Genomic DNA, 20578 nt, shown 5'->3' with positions numbered 1-20578 from the left:
CTAGCAGTTGCAAATTTGATCTCAGTAAGCAGAAAGCAGGTATGAGGAACAGATCCTCAATGGCATGCTGATAGCAGTACTAAAATGAATTGCTATTATGCTCCTGATCACAATCTAGATATATTTCATCAAAAGATGGTTGCATCATTGGCACTTCAGAGCCAGAGTAGCAACTGATTTATTTTTATGACTCAAAGTATCCACAGATGTGCATGTTCACATTCCAGATAGCATCTTCCAGCAGCTGTTAGCGCAAAATTCGAATTTCCTCTTTGGAGATTTGACAGACAGTTGCTTTTAGTGTGGTGAACTGGGACAGTTGCATTGATACATCAGTAACCTTGGTCTCTTCACCCAAGTCCTAAACTGCAAACCAGGTTTGCTCATCACCCAACTACTTTATCTAAGTCCTCAAGTTAAGGGCATTTGGTGAAGAAATGTGCCTGCAAGGTGATTGACATCTCCTCCAAGGTACTGAGCAACAGGTAGACCAGAACATTCCCTCCTTGAAACTGTTTATACAGTGATTGCTGATGACATCAGGGGGATCTAGCTTGAAATAGTAATTGAACCTGACACTGCAAGAGAGCTAGATTAACATTTGTGGATGAAATTGAAGCAGCCTGGATTAATGAGTACTGATGTTATTTCAGCACCCTGCAATGTTGCACTCAGCAGTGGCTTCAACAAACCAGTTTTTCTGAAGTTTCATCATGGTTTAAATGATTTTCTTTAGATCAATAAACAAAGAAACACAGGAATGTTGATTTGAAGCTAGAAGTTACACTTGGCAGTATTAGCAGAGTACATTTTATACATTTGCAGAACATTCTTTTATCTGCCATTTTAAATGCAGTTATTAATTTAGGCCACTACTATTCTAGTAGATATTAACCAGAGGAATATCATATGAGTGCATTAAATGTGCCCATTGATATCGTAACAGTAATTCATAAGCTATAAATCTTTGAAATTTCTTTTAAAATGCAATTTCAGTGATGACGGATTTGTATGTTGAGATTGTGTCATCAGAAGAAGATGTATCCTATTTCCATCACCATCAGCACATTATCATAGAAACATAGAAAAACTACAGCACAATACAGGCCCTTCAGCCCACAAAGTTGTGCCGAACATGTCCCTACCTTAGCGATTACTAGGCTTACGTATAACCCTCTATCTTACTAAGTTCCATGTACTTATCTAAAAGTCTCTTAAAAGACCCTATCGAATCCGCCTCCACCACTGTTGCTGGCACCCACCATCCTCTGAAAAACTTACCCCTGACATCTCCTCTGTACCTACTCCCCAGCACCTTAAACCTATGTCCTCTTGTGGCAACCATTTCAGCCCTGGGAAAAAGCCTCTGACTATCCACTCGATCAATACCTCTCAACATCTTATACATCTCTATCAGGTCACCCCTCATCCTTTGTCTCTCCAAGGAGAAAAGGCCGAGCTCACTCAACCTATCCTCATAAGGCATGCTCCCCAACCCAGGCAACATCCTTGTAAATCTCCTCTGCACCCTTTCTATGGCTTCCACATCCTTCCTGTAATGAGGCGACCAGAATTGAGCACAGTACTCCAAGTGTGGTCTGACCAGGGTCTTATATAGCTGCAACGTTATCTCACGACTCCTAAACTCAATTCCTCGATTGATGAAGGCCAGTACACCATATGCCTTCTTAACCACAGCCTCAACCTGCACAGCTGCTTTGAGCGTCCTGTGAACTTGGACCCCAAGATCCTTCTGATCTTCCACTCTGCCAAGAGTCCTATCATTAATATTATATTCCGCCATCCTATTTGACCTGCCAAAATGAACCACCTCACACTTATCTGGGTTGAACTCCATCTGCCACTTCTCCGTCCAGTCTTGCATCCTGTCAATGTCTCGCTGCAACTTCTGACATCCCTCCACACTATCCACAACACCTCCAACCTTTGTGTCATCAGCAAACTTACCAACCCATCCCTCCACTTCCTCATCCAGGTCACTTATAAAAATCACAAAGAGTAAGGGTCCCAGAACAGATCCCTGGGGCACTCCACTGGTGACCAACCTCCATGCAGAATATGACCCATCTATAACCACTCTTTGCCTTCTGTGGGCAAGCCAGTTCTGGATCCACAAAGCAATGTCCTCGTGGATCCCATGCCCCCTCACTTTCTCAATAAGCCTTGCATGGGGCACCTTATCAAATGCTTTGCTGAAGTCCATATATACTACATCTACTGCTCTTCTTTCATCAATGTGTTTAGTCACATCCTCAAAAAATTCAATCAGGCTCGTAAGGCATGATCTGCCTTTGACAAAGCCATGCTGACTATTCTTAATCATATTATACCTCTCCAAATGTTCATAAATCCTGCCTCTCAGGATCTTCTCCATCAACTTACCAACCACTGAGGTTAGACTCACTGGTCTATAATTTCCAGGGCTACCTCTACTCCCTTTCTTGAATAAAGGAACAACATCCCCAATCCTCCGGAACCTCTCCCGTCTCAATTGGTGATGCAAAGATCATCGCCAGAGGCTCAGCAATCTCCTCCCTCGCCTCCCACAGTAGCCTGGGGTACATCTCATTCGGTCCCGGCGACTTATCTAACTTGATGCTTTTCAAAAGCTCCAACACATCCTCTTTCTTAATATCTACATGCTCAAGCTTTTCAGTCCGCTGCAAGTCAATTATTCAATTATCAATGTAAAGATGACAAATGTCATGCCTCCAATGGGCTTTTTGGGACCAAACATTTCCCAATATCCGGTAGCAGATAGGTGGATAGGTGGTTAGGTGGTTAAACCTGGTGGTTATCCACCTGGTTAGGTGGATAAACCCCTCCTCAGTGTACTCAAACAGCGGCACGGTAGCACAGTGGTTAGCGCTACTGCTTCACAGCTCCAGGGACCTGGGTTCGATTCCTGGCTTGGGTCACTGTCTGTGTGGAGTTTGCACATTCTCCTCGTGTCTGCGTGGGTTTCCTCCGGGTGCTCCGGTTTCCTCCCACGGTCCAAAGATGTGCGGGTTAGGTTGATTGGCCATGCTAAAATTGCCCTTAGTGTCCTGGGATGCGTAGGTTAGAGGGATTCGTTGGTAAATATGTAGGGATATGGGGGTAGGGCCTGGGTGGGATTGTGGTCGGTGCAGACTCGATGGGCTGAATGGCCTCTTTCTGTGCGGTAGGGTTTCTAAGATTCTAAGATCCAAGATTAGTGTTTGCTGCCACATAAAAAAGTGCCTCCTTCATATTGGATTGATGATGGCCAGCAGCATGCTGGCAAAACCAGACTCGTGCTTGGATGTCACAGATGTCTGCTTCAAAGACAATCATGTCTTTTGGAACAACATAAAAAAACCTTGCTCCTTAACAAAGCCTCCCGGTGTAGCTATATTTTCCGCCTGGCCTGCTCAGCCTGTTGCATTGGTGGTATGGCCCTTATCACCAAGTTGCACTTCAATCTTTCCTTATTCCTCTTGTACCTGATCCTTCAAGAACCCCACCATATTCCACTCTTGTTACCCCTCTAAAATACTTGTTGTTTACCACCCTACCCAGGTGCAATTCCAAGTTTTTTAAGACATCTGGACATGATAATTCCTCATCATTGGTGATGTCAATCTCTGCCTCAGCACCTTTTGCTTTCAGTATACTCCTGTCCTCTCTAAACCTCACCTGTTCATGTTCAGAACCACCCTCACAACCTCACCATTTCCTGTGACATTATAATGCCATGTGCTCTGTCAATCATTTTCTTGCATCTCTCACCATCAATACCTTTTACTTTGTCTAACCATACTTCCTTCTGCATACTTGTCTGGAAAAGAATCTCATTCCCTTGCCACTTATAACTGCACATTCAATTTCCTATCTGCTAGCTTCTGGCTCTCCACTTACCCTGATACTTCTGTAGCTGTCTATTTTCTCAACCACTCATTCACCTCTAATTTCAATGCCCTTGCCTCCAGCAAAATTTACCCTTTTGCATCTTGAGTATTGCCCCGAGTCAGAGATAATTTCCATTTCCTTATCTGTGTCTGGTGCATTATTATATGAACTCCTATCTCTTACACCCTCCATAAACTTGAAGTAATCCAAAACTCCACTGTTTATTATCCTAACTGAATATCCATCCTGTTCACCCCTATGTTTGCTTATCTATGTTGGCCTTCCAATCCACTAAAGCTTTGAGTTTAAATTTCTTATCCTTGTATCCAATTGTGCATTCCCAAATGTTTTCAGCCCAGCTTTAGCTGTTTGGGACCTAAGAATTGGAATTCTCTCCTTAAATTCTCTTCTTTCCTTCTTTTGGGACACTCCTTAAAACCTACCTCTGACTAAGCTTTCATTACTGATCCAAATGTCTTCTTTTTTGGCTTGATGTTAATTTTTGACTTAGTATGCTCCTGTGAAGTATCTTGGATTGTTTTACCACTTATTGGTCGAGTCATTCAATTCCACATCTAGCTGGATCATATCAAGTGCTACTTGGTCTCACTCACTACTGCGAAAACTACTTGTTTTCCAAGATTATAGAATCCCTACAGTGCAGAAGGAGACCATTCGGCCCATCAAGCCTGCACCAACAACAATCCCACCAAGGCCCTATGCCTGTAATCCCAATTATCTGCTCAACAATAAGGGTCAATTTTATCATGGCCAATCAACCTAACCCGCACATCTTTGGAGTGTGGGAGGAAACTGGAGCACCTGAAGAAACCCATGCAAACACAGGGAGAACATGCAAACTCCACATAGGCAATGAGAACGTGCAAACTCCACAAAGGCAATGACCCAAGGCTGGAATTGAATCAGGTCCCTGGTGCTGTGAGGCAGCAGTGCTAACCACTGTGCTACCCCAAAGATAGTGCCAGAACATAAAGATAACCCTTGGCTTATTTTCTTCACTATCTCCTTAAATGCTTCTCCCCTGCTCTCTCGACCCACACCTCAATAGAACAAGCTTATGCACTCAAACCAGTGGAGCAATGTTGATTATCTAATAGGCTAGAATGGTTGGATGTGGTATTTGTATATTGATATTTTCTACATTACAACAGTGACTACACTTCAAAAATTGGCTGTAAAGAACTGAGATGTCTGGTGGTGCAATTTTCCTAAATTTTCCTAAAATTACACAGTGTTGGATCAGGCAGGAAAAGCTGTGAGAAACTCGCTGGCTTCATGGCCACCTTTTCTTGCCTGAATTAACAGCACTCAATGCGATTTCAAAGTGCTGACGAGGATCACACAGCCAACTGGAGGGGTGGAGCCTAAATATGCCGGCAATGCTGGGATTCTGAGAAATAGCACTCCAACCTCAAAGTTAAATTAAAGCCCCCGCCCCCCCCAACAATGAGATTGGCTCACCCCCTTCCCATGGAGATTGGGACCCCCTCCCTCCACTCTGCCATGGACATTGGGACACACCGCACAGACATTGGGACACATCTCCGGACATCAGGACATCTTGGCGGAGAAAGGGAACACCATCAACGCCTGCGTGCAAAGGAGCACCACCACCCCCCCTCACGCAAGTGTTGGGGCACTATCCCATGCCCCCACAACACAAAGATCAGGGTGACCCGACCACCCACTCCCCCTTACTGACACCACACCACACCTCCAACCCAACCCCTATTCACAAGCACCAGGCCTCCTCCCCAATCCAATGCATGCACACCCCCCCTCCAACAAGCATCGCCCACCTGCCACCACCTCTTGCCCCCACATACACACAAATAAGGGGAACCCCCCATGCGGCTCCGTAGAGGGCCCACTCTTGGCACTGTCACCCTGGCACTGATTGTGTCCCGCACCACCTGGAAGGGCTAAATCTAACTGTGTGCCCTCAGGCATGGTCAACTTAGCTGATATTAATTTTGAAGACCAGTAGTGATTACGCCAGCATGACGTGATGACATTGGGGGGGGAAGAGGAAACATTGTAGGCAGACGCTATGGCATCAAGCTTTCTAATTATATGTTTGCGGGTGTGAACGCAAATTCTGTTTTTGGCCACTCATAAGATTCAGCGGCTGTTCCGGGATCTGCGCCCATGACTAACAGGGCCGCTAGATTGCCATCACTATATATATGCAGGTCTTTATTTTTTCTTATGGTTGCGAGGAGTACTTAATGCCGATCTCCTGCCTTTATTTTAGCAGCATCAAAGCTCTTATTATCATTGTCGAAATCGAGAGTGCTGGTGCACAGGAATTGCTAAACTGTGCATAAGTGAAATGTATAGACTTGAAGCATTTTGAAACAGAATTTTGACTCTGACACTTTTCAAAGCAAAAAGCAGTTTCACTTCCCAATGCCCTAAACATTTAGCTCACTTTTACCCTGGATTCATACAGGCAATGAGTACTCTGTATATTCATTTTAAATACTTTGAGCAATTTAAATTGCGGTTTCAATTTCTTTCAGTTTCAGTAACTGAACAAATGTGATGTAACTACAAATTCTGCCCAATATATGATAACAATGGAGTCAGATAACAGATTCAGATTAGTACCTGCAGAAATGCAGAACTGACTTAGCAGGGCTTACAAAGAAAAATCAAAATATGTAGTGGTAAGTGCTGATAATAATGTTAATGTAACATAGATAGGCAAGCCTCAAGATGCATCTGTGAAACCTTAACCCCTGCCTGCAATTCAAAGTTTGGTTTTCATGGTTCATTGTGATACAAAGTCAAGATAACGTTGAAGGGATATTGTAGACTTCACCACTGAATTTAAATAAGGATGGTTCGGAGCAAAACAGTGTGTCAAGTTTCCCCCATTCCTCTGTAATCAGTTTCTGGTTTCATTGGAAAAAAGTATGGAGCAGGTAGTGTTCTACCTTGTCTGAAAGACATGCACCTAATTACACAGCACACCATGCACAAACATCAACATGAATAATCACTTTTGTCATGCTGGTTGAGGGAGGAATGTTGGCCAGAATACCAGTAGAATTCCCCGCTCTTCAATTAGTATGCACAGTAAGAAGTCTCACAACACCAGGTTTATTCTAATAGTTTATTTGGTAGCATGAGCTTTCAGAGCGCTGCTCCTTCATCAGGTGAGTGCAGGATTTGGTTCACAAACAGGGCATATATAGACACAAACTCAATTACAAGATAATGGTTGGAATGCGAGTCTTAACAGGTAATCAAGTCTTTACAGGTACAGACAATGCGAGTGGAGAGAGGGTTAAGCACAGGTTAAAGAGGTGTGAATACTCTCAAGCCAGGACAGTTAATGAGATTTTGCAAGCCCAGGCAAGTCGCGGGGGTTACAGGTAGTGTGACATGAACCCAAGATCCCGGTTGAGGCCGCCCTCACGTGTGCGGAACTTGGCTATCAGTTTCTGCTCGGCGATTCTGCATTGTTGTGTGTCTTGAAGGCCGCCTTGGAAAACACTTACCCGAAGATCAGGGGCTGAATGCCCTTGACTGCTGAAGTGCTCCCCAACAGGAAGAGAACACTCTTGCCTGGTGATTTTCGAGTGGTGTCCATTCATCCATTGTTGTAGTATCTGCATGGTATGCAGCACCATTGTATGCAGCAAACTACCCAGCCTTCAGGAGAACAGTGACCACGACACCACACAACACTGCCACAGCAACCTCTGCAAGACGTGCCGGATCATCGACACGGGTGCCATCATCTCACGTGAGAACACCATCCACCAGGTACACGGTACATATTCTTGCGACTTGGCCAATATTGTCTACCTGATACGCTGCAGGAAAGGATGTCCCGAGGCATCGTACATTGGCGAGACCAGGCAGATGCTACAACAATGGATGAATGGACACCACTCTACAATCACCAGGCAGGAGTGTTCCCTTCCTGTCGTGGAACACTTCAGCAGTCAAGGGCATTCAGTCTGTGATCTTCAAGTGCCAGGGTTCCTGCTGTGTTCTTCAAGACAGCCTTCAAGACACACGACAACACAGAATCGCCAAGCAGAAATTGATAGCCAAGTTCTGCACACATGAAGACGGCCTCAACTGGGATCTTGGGTTTATGTCATACTACCTGTAACCCCCATGACTTGCCTGGGCTTGCAAAATCTCACTAACTGTCCTGGCTTGAGACAATTCACGCCTCTTTAACCTGTGCTTAACCCTCTCTCCACTCGCATTGTCTGTACCTGTAAAGACTTGATTACCCGTTTAGACTCGCATTCCAACCATTATCTTGTAATTGAGTTTGTGTCTATATATTCCGTTTGTGAATCAAATCCTGCACTCACCTGATGAAGGAGCAGTGCTCCGAAAGCTCGTGCTACCAAATAAACCCGTTGGACTTTAACCTGGTGTTGTGAGACTTCTTACTGTGTTTACCCAAGTCCAACGTCGGCATCTCCACATCAATTAGTATGCCCAACATTTTGAAGTTGAAGTTTGAAGTGCCAGATACACAAGGCACAACCAGAGTGGGTTCCACATGACCTGGCCATAATATGAAGGTTTTCCACACAAAAATATGATTATTTATCCATGCACACAAAGGAGAGAATTTACTGTCTCTGAGGCCATTTGAGGCCATTTAATCAGGCAGGAGGGTGCGAGGTGTGGGGTCCCTCCATGTCCCTTTCCCCCCACCAATTAAGTCTTGGGTGGAAAGGCTTGGAGGTTGGATGCAGGCAGTTACCTCCCTGCCCTTTTTTCCAATGCCCCTCCCCACATCACCAGCAGCTCTCCACCCGGGATCTCCATCTCATCCTCACATTTTTCTCCAGAGATATAACAACGAACCCTGGTTCAAGCCTGTTGCTGCTGCCAGCCTCTGATTCTCGTCAGTTTTTGGGGTGGGATTTCAGATCTACTTAGGAAAATGCAGCAATTAAATGTTCTTGTGGAATTGGGAGATCCAGTGCCAGAGTTCCTGCTGTCAATTAGGAATTTAATTCCCTTGGGGCGCATGGGAATCAGGTTGGTGAGGGTCTCACCAGTTTTATGGACAATACTTCTAAAAACTGAGACTTCCGGAAGTGAGGCCCTTTGCACACGAAACAATACTTCCATGTTCTTTCTTTAAAGTTCCCAAGTGTGGAGGACTGAGAAAGATTGCTTCCTGTTTAGTAGATTTTGGGTTGTCAGGAAGATGCTTTTAGAGCCTTCTAGAATTAGGAACTTCAAAGAACAAAAATTGGGTTTTCAGATAAATGCAAAGAAGCCAAGAACTGGCTGGATCAAAAGATCTCATAGACTGCATCTGGTCCAGAGTCCCATTTTTGCCTCTTGAACACAAGCAATAGTGCCTTGAATTCTTTAATGTCTATCTGAACTACAGGTAGATGGGGTCTCAAATTAATGATTTTGCCGAACACCTTCTTTAGTTCTGCACTGAATCTTGTGTCTGGTTCCTTTGGTAAAGTTGGTGTGTGAGGTGTGAACCCACAATTTTCTGACTCTAGTGCCAGGGTGTAATGCCAAGATTTTTAAAAAAAACTTTCCTCCTTCCCCGAAGGCCATGCTGCTATTGTTGCACAGAAGCTAGGCGTTCCCCGTTCCTCTTCCACATGTGAACCCAGGCAATGTATTCAAACACAAGTTCAGTTCCATTGCCATCCAACATCTTCACATGCATAGGAGTAGCTTCTGGATAATAATAATCAGAAGCAAAATTGTTTTTCTCCTCTGTCCAGACTACCAAGACCAATTGTAGCACAATGACACTCAACAAAGGTCATTTAACTGAACACAGACTTACAGTTGGACCTTCATTTTATGGCTTTGTTCTACACCAGTCTATGCTTTTATCTACTGGGCTTAGGGACCAAACTTGAGTAAAGAAGCCTTTTTGTATCTTTGTTTTATCTTGATTAGCTTGCTTTTCTGACCCATTTTCCTTCTAATTTACTTTGATTTGAACAGATTGAAGTGAGAGCAGAAAATGCTAACCCTCAAGTGATGCTAAATATGTCATGCATTGGGTTATGTACTGCTATTTTAATAGTTATTAATACAGACTCAGGGTATGAAAATAACTTCTCACAGATCAAAAGGGGGAAAATCACTGACTTAATGAGATTACAAGGACAGTCTACACAGGCCAATAAAAAGGGATATTGTAGTTTTCATTGTCGCTATTCATGGCAACCAGCCTTTTTCAGCACATTAAATGCACCAATTGTGCAAAGTGCTGGCACAACATAAGCAGAGAACATGAAAAAATCAATAGTAGCATAGGTTCAGAGAAAAGAATAATATTGATCTGACAGTCATCAATATTTTGGGTCACTCCATCAACCTTTTATAAACCTGCTGCATTGCCAGACACTGGACATCAGAAATTAATCTGAGAAGAGAAAGGGTCTGGATGACCCAGACACTCTGAGGAATTGGAAGAGAAAGGGTTTGCGATGAACAGATTCCATAAATCTAATAAATTTGGAAGTATTATGATGTACAAAATTATATGATGGGTTTTTAAAAGAAATGTCTTGACGTAACAATTTTGGATTGGAATCAGAAAATTATGGGTTCAAATCTCAAACCACAACTTGACTAAAGAAATTGGGAATATTTACAATTCAGTTATTTATACGGTCTAAATCTGACTTCCCGCACCAGCTATTCTTTAGTCTTAGTTGGTCCAATTAGTCATAGAGTGTAGATATGTCTGTGCTCTGATTATCTCCATTCAGCCTGGACCAGCTTCAAACCCAGGTCCTTGACAACATTTTTAAAAAATAGGTGGAAAACTTCACTTGCCAAGTTCGAATGAACTTTAATTGAGTTGCAAAACATTGAAACTCTAACTTGCTAGTAACACCAAATTACCTCTCAAACACTCCAGAGTTTCAACATGAAGGAAATCTGTGTGATCAAACATGTGTGTGATCAAACATCAAACTCTGGAAGAAAACATAGCTGGTCTGATTGGCAAGTTTGCGGATGATACTAAGATTGCTGGAGTTGTGGATACTGTTGAAGATTGTCAGAGAATACAGCAGGATATAGATAGCATGGAAAATTGGGCGGAGAAATGGCAGATGGAATTTAATCTGGACAAATACAAGGATTTTGGTAGATCCAATTCAGATGGGAGCTATAAAATAAATGGCAGAACCATCAGGAGCATAGATGTAGAGAGAGATCTGGGAGTATAGGTCCACAGATTCTTAAAAGTGGCAGCACAGGTGGAAAAGGTGGTAAAGAAAGCATATGGCATGCATGCCTTCATCGGCCGGGGCAACGAGTATAAAAGTTGGCGAATTATGTTACAGTTATATAAAATGTTGGTTAGGCCACATTTGGAATACTGTGTCCAATTCTGGTTACCACACTACCAGAAGGATGTGGAGGCTTTGGAGGGAGTACAGAAAAGGTTTACCAGGATGATGCCTGATATGGAGGGTATTAGCTACGAGGAGAGATTGAATAAACTGGGATTGTTCTCCCTAGAAAGATGAAGGCTGAGGGGCGACCTGATAGAAATTTATAAAATTATGAGGGGCCTAGATAAGGTGAACAGTTGGAAGCTATTTCCCAGGGCAGAAATGAAAATACAGAGGGGGCACAAGTTCAACGTAAGGGGGGAAAGGTTCAGTAGAGATGTGCGGGGGAGGTTTTTTACACGGAGTGTGGTGGGGGCCTGGAATGCACTGCAGATATGTTAGTGACGTTTAAGACTTTTCTGGTTAGACACATGAACAGGCGGGGAATAGAGGTATACAGGCAGTTGGTCTAGATAGGACAACGTGATTGGCACAGGCTGGTGGGCCAAAGGACCTGTTCCTGTGCTGCACTGTTCTTTGTTCTTTCTTCTTTGTTATGTGATAAAGGTTGTAAACCCATTTAAAATCAAAGATGTGGTTCCTTTTGAGTGAGATACACATCAGAATGAGTGTCACTCTAGATCAAGGCTTGCAGGTCTGTTTCATTTTTAATTTTTGACTGCAACTGACACATCGGGCCCTATTTTACCATTAAACGGGCGCGAAAACGTGGTAAAGTCGGGTGTGAGGCCATTAACGCGATCCGCACCCGCGTCCGCGCAGATGGTCACTTTACCAAGGCCTGGGAATGGCCGCGATCCGATTCGCACCCAAAACGGGCGCAACGGTGATTTAAATGCATTTGCATGCATCCGCCGATCCGGAATGGAGCCGAAATGAACATGCTGAATAAAAGTCTGAATCGGGCGCTCCAGCTGCTGAAGAGGCGAGTTCAGCGCTTCCAATGGCTCTCTGACTCAGATCGATGGGGGGGGGGGGGGGGGAAGGGAAGGCAGGCCAGATCATTCTCTGGGGGTGGGGGGGGGGTTGCAGAAGGGGGGGGCCGATCGTTGTCCAGTTTGGTGGGGGGGGAGGGAGGAGGGCAGATCGTTGTCTGGTTGGTTGGGGGGGGGGGGGCGGGGGGTGAGGAAGTGAGGCCAGATCGTGGTCTGGTTGGGTGGGGGGGGGGGGGGACAAGGAGGAGGCGGGTCAGATATATCTGGTGGGGAGGAGGGGTGGGGGGGGAAGGAGGCCCAATCGTTGTCTGGTGGGGGGCGATCATTGTCTGGTTGGGGGGGGGGAGGGCCGATCGTTGTTTGGTATGGGGGGGGAGGGCTGATTGTTGTCTGGTTGAGGGAGGCGGGGAGGGGGGGGAATGAGGTCAGATCGTTCTCTGGGGGAGGGGGTGGAGTGGGGGAGGAGGAGGGAGGTGGGTAAGATGTATCTCTGGTCGGGGGGGCTGATAAGGGGGAAAGTTATGTCTTTGGGGGCCATCGCTCCCGCTTTTCGCTCCCGGGCCGTTTTCTCCGCTTTCTGCGGCCCGGGAGCGATCTGACACAGGCGCGCTTTTTCAAATTTTTTTCTAACTGTACATGCACAGTTCAGAGCTCCGATCGTTTCGGGCGTGCTAAGCACTTGCCACAGCGCGATTCAGATCCGTGATTTTTTTTCAGGCTAATTGCGTATGGGGGCGCCTGAAAGCAGGTTTCCAAGTCGGATCTGAATTGCGCCCAGATTCAGCACTTAGAATGAAAATGGTAAAATCAGGCCCATTGTAACCTGTTGAAGCTTTTCCTAGTACCTCTCTTCTAGGAATCTTATCTTCCTTAGGTAAAAATAACTCTTTTTACTGAGTGAAAAATAGCAACAATTCTAAAAAAAATCTAATCAAATGATAGAATCAGAATCCCTCCCTACAGAAGGAGGCTATTCTGCCCATCGAGTCTGCACCAACCACAATCCCACCCAGGCCCTATTCCAGTAACCCCACATATTTACCTTACTAATCTCCCTGACTAAGCATGGCCAATCAACCAAACCCGCAGATCTTTGGAGTGTGAGAGGGAACCGGAGCACCCGGAGGAAACCCATGAGGACACGAAGAGAACATGCAAACTCCACACAGACAGTGACCACCTGAATTGGATCTACCAAATGCATCACCTTGCATTTGCCGGAATTGAATCCAGGTCCCTGGTGCTGTGAGGCAGCAGTGCTAACCACTGTGCTACCATGCCGCCCATAATCTTTTGTATTTTTTGATGAATTTCCAGTGTTTCACAACACTAATGCACCCATCATTGCCACTAATGGGTACCATTATCCTTCTACAATCGGTTAAAATAATTACAACAGATTTCACATACAAGCACAGCAAGGCCGTGAAATATTTGCTATCTAGCTGAGAATAAACACTGACCTTTGTGATATATTGTTCTGTCTTCTGCTATGTGGTAGAGCACCTTTGGCATAAGGGTTGTACTCTATCTTCATCTTCTTCATCTATGGATAAGATGAAAATGCTATATAGTTAAATTTGTTTCCTCCCTATTTGCAATATCACTCCCACATATTACAGACAGAATTTATGGGCTGGATTCACCAATCTCACCCACAGCTGGAATTCTCCAGTCCCGCTGCAGTGAATGGAGGTTTGGCTGGCAGTGGCGGTGGGATGTGAAAGACCAGAGAATTCCAGCCCATGTCTTTTCTTACTGCTTGTGATCAATATGTTTTGCATGTGAGAGCTGTGTGTTTTCTTAGCCTCAGGGTGATTGTCCCAATTTAAATAATCCCAGCAGCAAGCTTTTTATGAATTTAAAAATAAAGAAGATTATTTGTTTTCATATACTTGTCCCGGAGGTTTGAATGCAACATCTCACTCACTCAACTCACCCAAACAAAAATTAGATACAGATGAGGAAAAAGCAACACAATTATAATTTACGATTGTTTCAGTTTCTTTCATGACAGGCCTGTAATTTCTTAGCTGATGGTGATGCTTTAGTTGAGGTGGAGGTCTTGTAAGGCAAAGGATTCTCACTAAACTGCAAGGTTCCCTGTGGTTGAAATTCTAGGAGACTGGTTCTCAGATGAACTTGAACTTAAAACAAATTAGGTAAAGGTTGTTATGAATCTCCTGCCTTCAACGTATTGCTGCTTGGCTACTTGGAGGCCTTGCAGTTAGTTTATGACTTTCGGTCGAATCTGTCTGAAAAACACTTCTTGCTGTTTTAAAAGCACGTCCTGCCATGTGATCCATCCAAAGTCCTATTCTAAATAAGGTGGGTTATTATACATCACGTGTGATGATTTTCGCACCTTGAGAGTTTGAGACAGTCAATGTACTTAGAGTCATAGAGTTATAGAGGTCTACAGCATGGAAACAGGCCCTTCAGCTCAACTTGTCCAGGCCGCCCTTTTTTTTTTTAAAACCCCTAAACTAATCCCAATTGCCTGCATTTGGCCCATATCCCTCGATACATGTAACTACCTAAATGCTTTTTAAAAGACAAAATTGTACCCGCCTCTACTACTACCTCTGGCAGCTTGTTCAGACACTCACCACCCTCTGTGTGAAAAAATTGCCCCTCTGGACACTTTTGTATCTCTCCCCTCTCACCTTAAACCTATGCCCTCTAGTTTTAGACACCCCTACCTTTGGGAAAATATATTGACTATCTAGCTGATCTGTGCCCCTCATTATTTTATAGACCTCTATAAGATCACCCCTCAGCCTCCAGAGAAAAGAGTCCCAGTCTATCCAGCCTCTCCTTGTAACTCAATCCATCAAGTCCCGGTAGCATCCTAGTAAATCTTTTCTGCACTCTTTCTAGTTTAATAATATCCTTTCTATAATAGGGTGACCAGAACTGCACACAGTATTCCAAGTGTGGCCTTACCAACGTCTTGTACAACTTCAACAAGACATTCCAACTCCTGTATTCAATGTTCTGACCGATTAAACCAAGCATGCCGAATGCCTTCTTCACCACTCTGTCTATCTGTGACTTCACTTTCAAGGAGCTATGAACATGTACCCCTAGATCTCTTCGTTCTGTAATTCTCCCCAACGCCCTACCATTAACTGAGTAAGTCCTGCCCTGGTTCAACCTACCAAAATGCATCACCTCGCATTTGTCTAAATTAAACTACATCTGCCATTCGTCAGCCCACTGGCCCAATTGATCAAGACCCCGTTGCAATTGGAGATAACTTTCTTCACTGTCCACTGTGCCACCAATCTTAGTGTCATCTGCAAACTTACTAACCATGCCTCCTATATTCTCATCCAAATCATTAATATAAATGACAAATAACAGTGGACCCAGCACTGACCCTTGGTCACAGGCCTCCAGTTTGAAAAACCACCCTCTACAACCACCTTCTCTGCCAAGAAGCCAATTTTGTATCCATTTAGATACCTCACCCTGGATCCCGTGAGATTTTAACCTTATGCAACAACCTACCATGCGGTATCTTGTCAAAGGACTTGCTAAAGTCCATGTAGACAACATCAACTGCACTGCCCTCATCTACCTTCTTGGTTACCCCTTCAAAAATCTCAATCAAATTTGTGAGACATGATTTTCCATTCACAAAGCCACTTGTATCTGAATGATCCATTCAATTTGAAATTACTGTTTTGAATTAGTTTCAGGAAAAGGCATCAGTCTGCAAAGTTTCTTTTATTTCCTCTTGAGACAGAGAAATGTTTCAATCCACAAGGTGATTCTCAGGTGGCCATCTTTTTGTTGGCTTTTGTGGTTTTAAAATATAAAGTATTGACTGAAAGTCCATAATATACTGGAATATGACACACAAACAATATGAACCTTAAAGATTTCATAGCATGACACATTTTAATACTTATAAATGCAAAGATGCCTGTACTTCATGACTCAGCCAGAAATCTTGCCATAGTTTGAAGAATCATTCTATGATTTCAGTGTCTTCAGATGTTATATTTTGAGATTTTTGATTTTATTTTTTCATGTAAATGATTTGGGAATAAGCTATATTTAAGTGATATGTTTTAAAACAAAATGAATTTACATAGATTTAAACAAAGCACAGTATGTGAGCATTGACAATATACATTAAAGTTAGATGGGCCAGTTTGTGGAATGTCAGTGCTCAAAATCTTTTTCAAGCTGTCCAAGATAGCACTTTCCAAGGAAGAAAAATGGGTTGCTCCTGGTGTCTTGGCTAATAGTTATCCATCAGCAAATGTCAGTGACACAGATTATCTGGTCATTGCTATTTGTGGGCACAGGTGGCTGCTCTCAGTAGTGCAGAGAGCTGCACCACTGCCCACAAACCATGATTACTGAGGGGTCCCAGCTAGAGGTGTGATGATGGGGGGAGGGGGGTGTTGCTAGGGAAGAGGACAGTGGTTGGCAGCAAGGTCAAGAAATGGCTGTCAGCAGGCCCTCATCTTCCCAATGCTGGAAGAGTTGTTTACGAGCCTTCCTACCACAGTCTTAATTGGGACAGAGGCGAGAATTCGGCAGAATTAAATGTTCTCCCTGCCACTAAACTCACTACTCATTAAATTCTGCCGCACTAATGCAAAGCCTTGTTTGATTAGCAGGGAAATCATGGAAATTTTGATTTCTCAATATGCACTCTGTGGCTCATTGCTGGCAGTTTGCATTTGGTAAATTCACCCTCAAGTGTGGAGATTCTGAGGCTGCTTTTTATTATGTGATTATCATAATGTCTGTTAAAATTGTGTTCACTCAAATATTTTCTGCTTAAGTATTGAAAGCATAGTTAAAAATGCTTACATTTATATGGCATTTTGTCACATCAATGTCTCAGTGTTTAATGTAACAAATTACTTTTGAAATGCAGTGACCGTAATTAGACAAGCACGGTATCTATATATCTATCTTATTTTAGCAACATCCCAAAACCAACAATAAAAATAAATGATGGTGTTCATCTACATTTAGGTGTTAGCTGTAATTCAGTGAGAGTATGTGGTCCCACCTCTGTTTAGAAGATCATCTGTTCAATTCCCACTGCAGAGATATGTATATCATCTAAGCTGACACTTCAGGAAGATATTGAGGAAATGCTCCACTATTGGTGATGTGATCTTTCAGATACAACATTAAACTGAGGCCTTGTCAGGTGAACATAGCATGACAGTATTTGAAGAACAGGGGATTTATTGTCCTGGACAATATTTATCCTTCAGTCAACATCACAAATATAAAGCAGGTGTGATCATTAATCTCATTGCTGTTTGTGGAACATTCCTAAAAACAAATTAGCTGCTGCCTTTCCCTACTATAAGCATGACTACACTTCAAAAAGTAATTCATTGGCTGTGAAGCACCTTAGGATATCAAGAGGAAGTTATTTTCAGTTACTTTTAGTGGAGAGGAATGTTTTTTCCACAACTCTTGACAGACCTACCTATTTTTTAAATAGCACAATATGTTTTCATGTTAATGTAAACAATCAGATGGAATCTTCATCCGAAAAAATGGAGCAATATCTTTGAGAAGAGGAAATTAACTTTAAAAAAGGGTGTGCAATAGAGCCAAAAACTAGTTCTAAATGTGCCACATTATTATTTGGTCAATGCAAATCCCCAAAGGCAAGCAATAGCCCCCATATTTGCTGAGTTTAAGATGATTAGTCTGCCACTTAGTTTGTAGAGGGAACACTCCTCAGTAATGTGCAGCATTGTTTATTTCTTTCCACAAGTTTACCATGGCTAATCCACCTAACCTACATATCTTTGGACACTAAAGGGCAATTTTGCATGGCCAATTCATCTAATCTGCACATCTTTGGATGTGGGGAGAATGTGCAAACTCCACACAGTCACCCAAGGCTGGAGTTGAACCCAGATCCCTGGCACGCTGAGGCAGCAGTGCTAAACATTGTGCCACCATGCCAACCGTGCAGAAGGAGTTCGGACTGAGGCCCCAGCGGTGGAGTTTGGGGCCTTGGCCTGTCCTGAACCTGGTTAGCAAAGACCGCATTCACCATGGTAGTTCAAAGCCTGCCATTCATCACAAGGAACTTGATAGTGATTCCTGTTTTCCATTCTTTGATTCAAAGGATGTTTGTTGGTAGATCTCGCTCAAGGAGGGTGCTCCATATGGGATGCCAAGATGGAGGGTGGGCAGTAGTGTTTTGAACAGGTCATCATGGAGTGGTAAGTGAGGTGCAGCACAGATAGATTCAACCAATGTGCCACATGATACTGAGCTATTCAAATCCAATTCTGATTTTTCTGTTGACTTAGCTGTTCTTAGCATCTGATTGCAGCATTACCAAAGACATGAGCAAGTCTGGTGTTGACTCCTCAGCTGAGGTCAGTGGAGAAATCTCAGTGGTAGGTGGATGTGGTGCCTTGATGGAGTTGCTCCCCATTGGAATTTTCCATTTTGCCAGTGGTAGGATTATGGCAGTCAGGGGTACTAAATTTGGCATGAATGAAAAAGTCAGTTTCCTGTCAGCAGAAATTTAGTTTGGAATTTTGTTCTGACTTTGATGGTGGGATAAAGGCAGGTTGAGTTTCCCTCTGATCTATGTCGGACACTACATTTGTGTTCATTTGCATCTCATGAATGTTCCTTAAAAGGCCAACTCACCAGAATTATATTCCCTTGCAAATTAAGTACCCCGCCAGCGGATAATTAGAATGCTGTGATTTACAACTGTATATAAGTGGCACAATCTGCCAAGCTTCAGTTCACCCATGATTCAGTGGTCAACAGACATTGCTTTTGCCTTCCTTTAATATTGTAATTGAGAAGTATCAGGTGCCTGTAATACAAGCTGTGTCAAGGTTGGGCATGGGAGGTGTGACCAATGGAGAGGGATCAAACGGAGGCAGAACTCGGGGGAGGAACACAAGAGGGTGCAGTAAAATGGGGGCAGGTCTCAGAGGGTGGGGAGGAGAGTTGAGAAGGGAAGGTAAAATAAGGGCCAGACTGGGGTGAGTACACAATATGGAAGTGATGAGACGGAGGCAGGACTTGGGGGGAACACAAGAGCGAAAGGTGAGATGGAAGCAGGACTGGGGAAAGAACATGGGAGGGGAGGGAGGGGTGAGACGAAGATAGGAATGGGGGTGGTCAATGAACAGAATGGAAGAGCAAAAGACAGTTCAGGGGAATTAGGAAACAGTGACTAGGGAGAAAGACGGGAGGAAATTGGTGGGTGATATGGTGAGGTTGGAGGCTGGTCCCATTTTTCAAATGTTAAGAGCAGTATTTTCACAATCACTGATGAATGACACAGTTGTAAAAGCAAGCTTGAAAAAATTGGTAGTGGATGTTTCTCTGGGCATTTGGCAGGAGTTCAGCACAGCAATTTTGGACCAATTGAAGGGGCACCTTAGTAATTTCCTGCTCAAACCATGGAGAACAAGGCTCAGCTGAGTTCTGGACTCAAGGGTCTAAAGCACAATGAACAAGCTTTGCTCAGTTACTAATGGTGCACATTCAGGTGAGAATCCAATATGTTTTGGTTCTGCAGTGCAGTTGGTTTTAATTGTCATCTGATCTTACAGAACCATGCAAAAATGGATACAGGGTCAAAATCAAGGGCCATGGCTGCTGTGTAGAAGCAAAATAGACCCTATAAGTTTCAGTGTTCCCAATGTACAGGTCATGGCATTCAAGGCACCATGTTTACAATCACAACATAAGTACAAAGATTGTTGGTGTATAGTCTACTGGTAGAGAACTGACAACAACCTTACTGAGGGTTATCTCTTTATGCTGAATGAACAATTTTTGAGAATGTTTCTACCCAGTTTCGAATTAGGGACCTTTTGTGTGTTAGGAAAATGTGATAAACATTACACTACAGAAACACCGCAAGGAAAATTAGACTTGCATTTACGTAGCGCTCCCTCCAACGAGCGGATGTCTCAAAGTGCTTTCCAGCCGAAGAAATATATTTTGAAGTGGAGTCATTGTTTTAATGTAAGAAACACAGTAGCCAATCACCTCACTGGGGAGCTTCCATGTGGTGGTGTTCCCCTGTATCTGCTACCCATGTCCTTCAGTCGCAGTCATGTTTTGAAGGTGCTGTCTAAGGAGCCTTGGTGAGTTCCTGCAATGCATCTTGTAGATGGTACACATTGCTGCCATTGTGCATCGATGGTGGAGGGAGTGAATGTGCTTGAGGTATCAATCAAATGGCTGCTTTGTCCTGAATGGTGCTGAGCTTTCTGAATATTGTTGGAGCTGCAATCATCCAGGCAAATGGACAGTATTCCATCACACTCCTGACTTGTGCCTTGTAGATTGTAAACAGGCTTTGGGGAGTCAAGAGGCGTGTTACTCACCAGAGGATTCCTAGCCTCTGACTTGCTCTTC

The 20578-nt window shown here is 43.7% G+C and overlaps 1 protein-coding gene across 1 annotated transcript in view; it reads right to left on the bottom strand.

Annotated features, from left to right (window-relative positions):
- Positions 1 to 9481: 9481 nt before the first annotated feature.
- LOC144502298 (T-box transcription factor mls-1-like) overlaps positions 9482 to 20578 on the bottom strand; it is a 30943-nt gene continuing 19846 nt past the window's right edge. Inside the window, exons 5-6 of the mRNA XM_078226110.1 lie at positions 13645 to 13727; positions 9482 to 9680 (exon numbers count right to left, since the gene is read on the bottom strand). Coding sequence (XP_078082236.1) covers positions 9482 to 9680; positions 13645 to 13727 — 282 coding nt within the window. The remainder of the gene's footprint in view (positions 9681 to 13644; positions 13728 to 20578) is intronic.

The sequence above is a fragment of the Mustelus asterias genome, chromosome 13 (genome assembly GCF_964213995.1).
Source record: "Mustelus asterias chromosome 13, sMusAst1.hap1.1, whole genome shotgun sequence".
NCBI classification, from domain to species: domain Eukaryota; kingdom Metazoa; phylum Chordata; class Chondrichthyes; order Carcharhiniformes; family Triakidae; genus Mustelus; species Mustelus asterias.
This window is presented reverse-complemented; position numbering and strand designations above follow the sequence as displayed.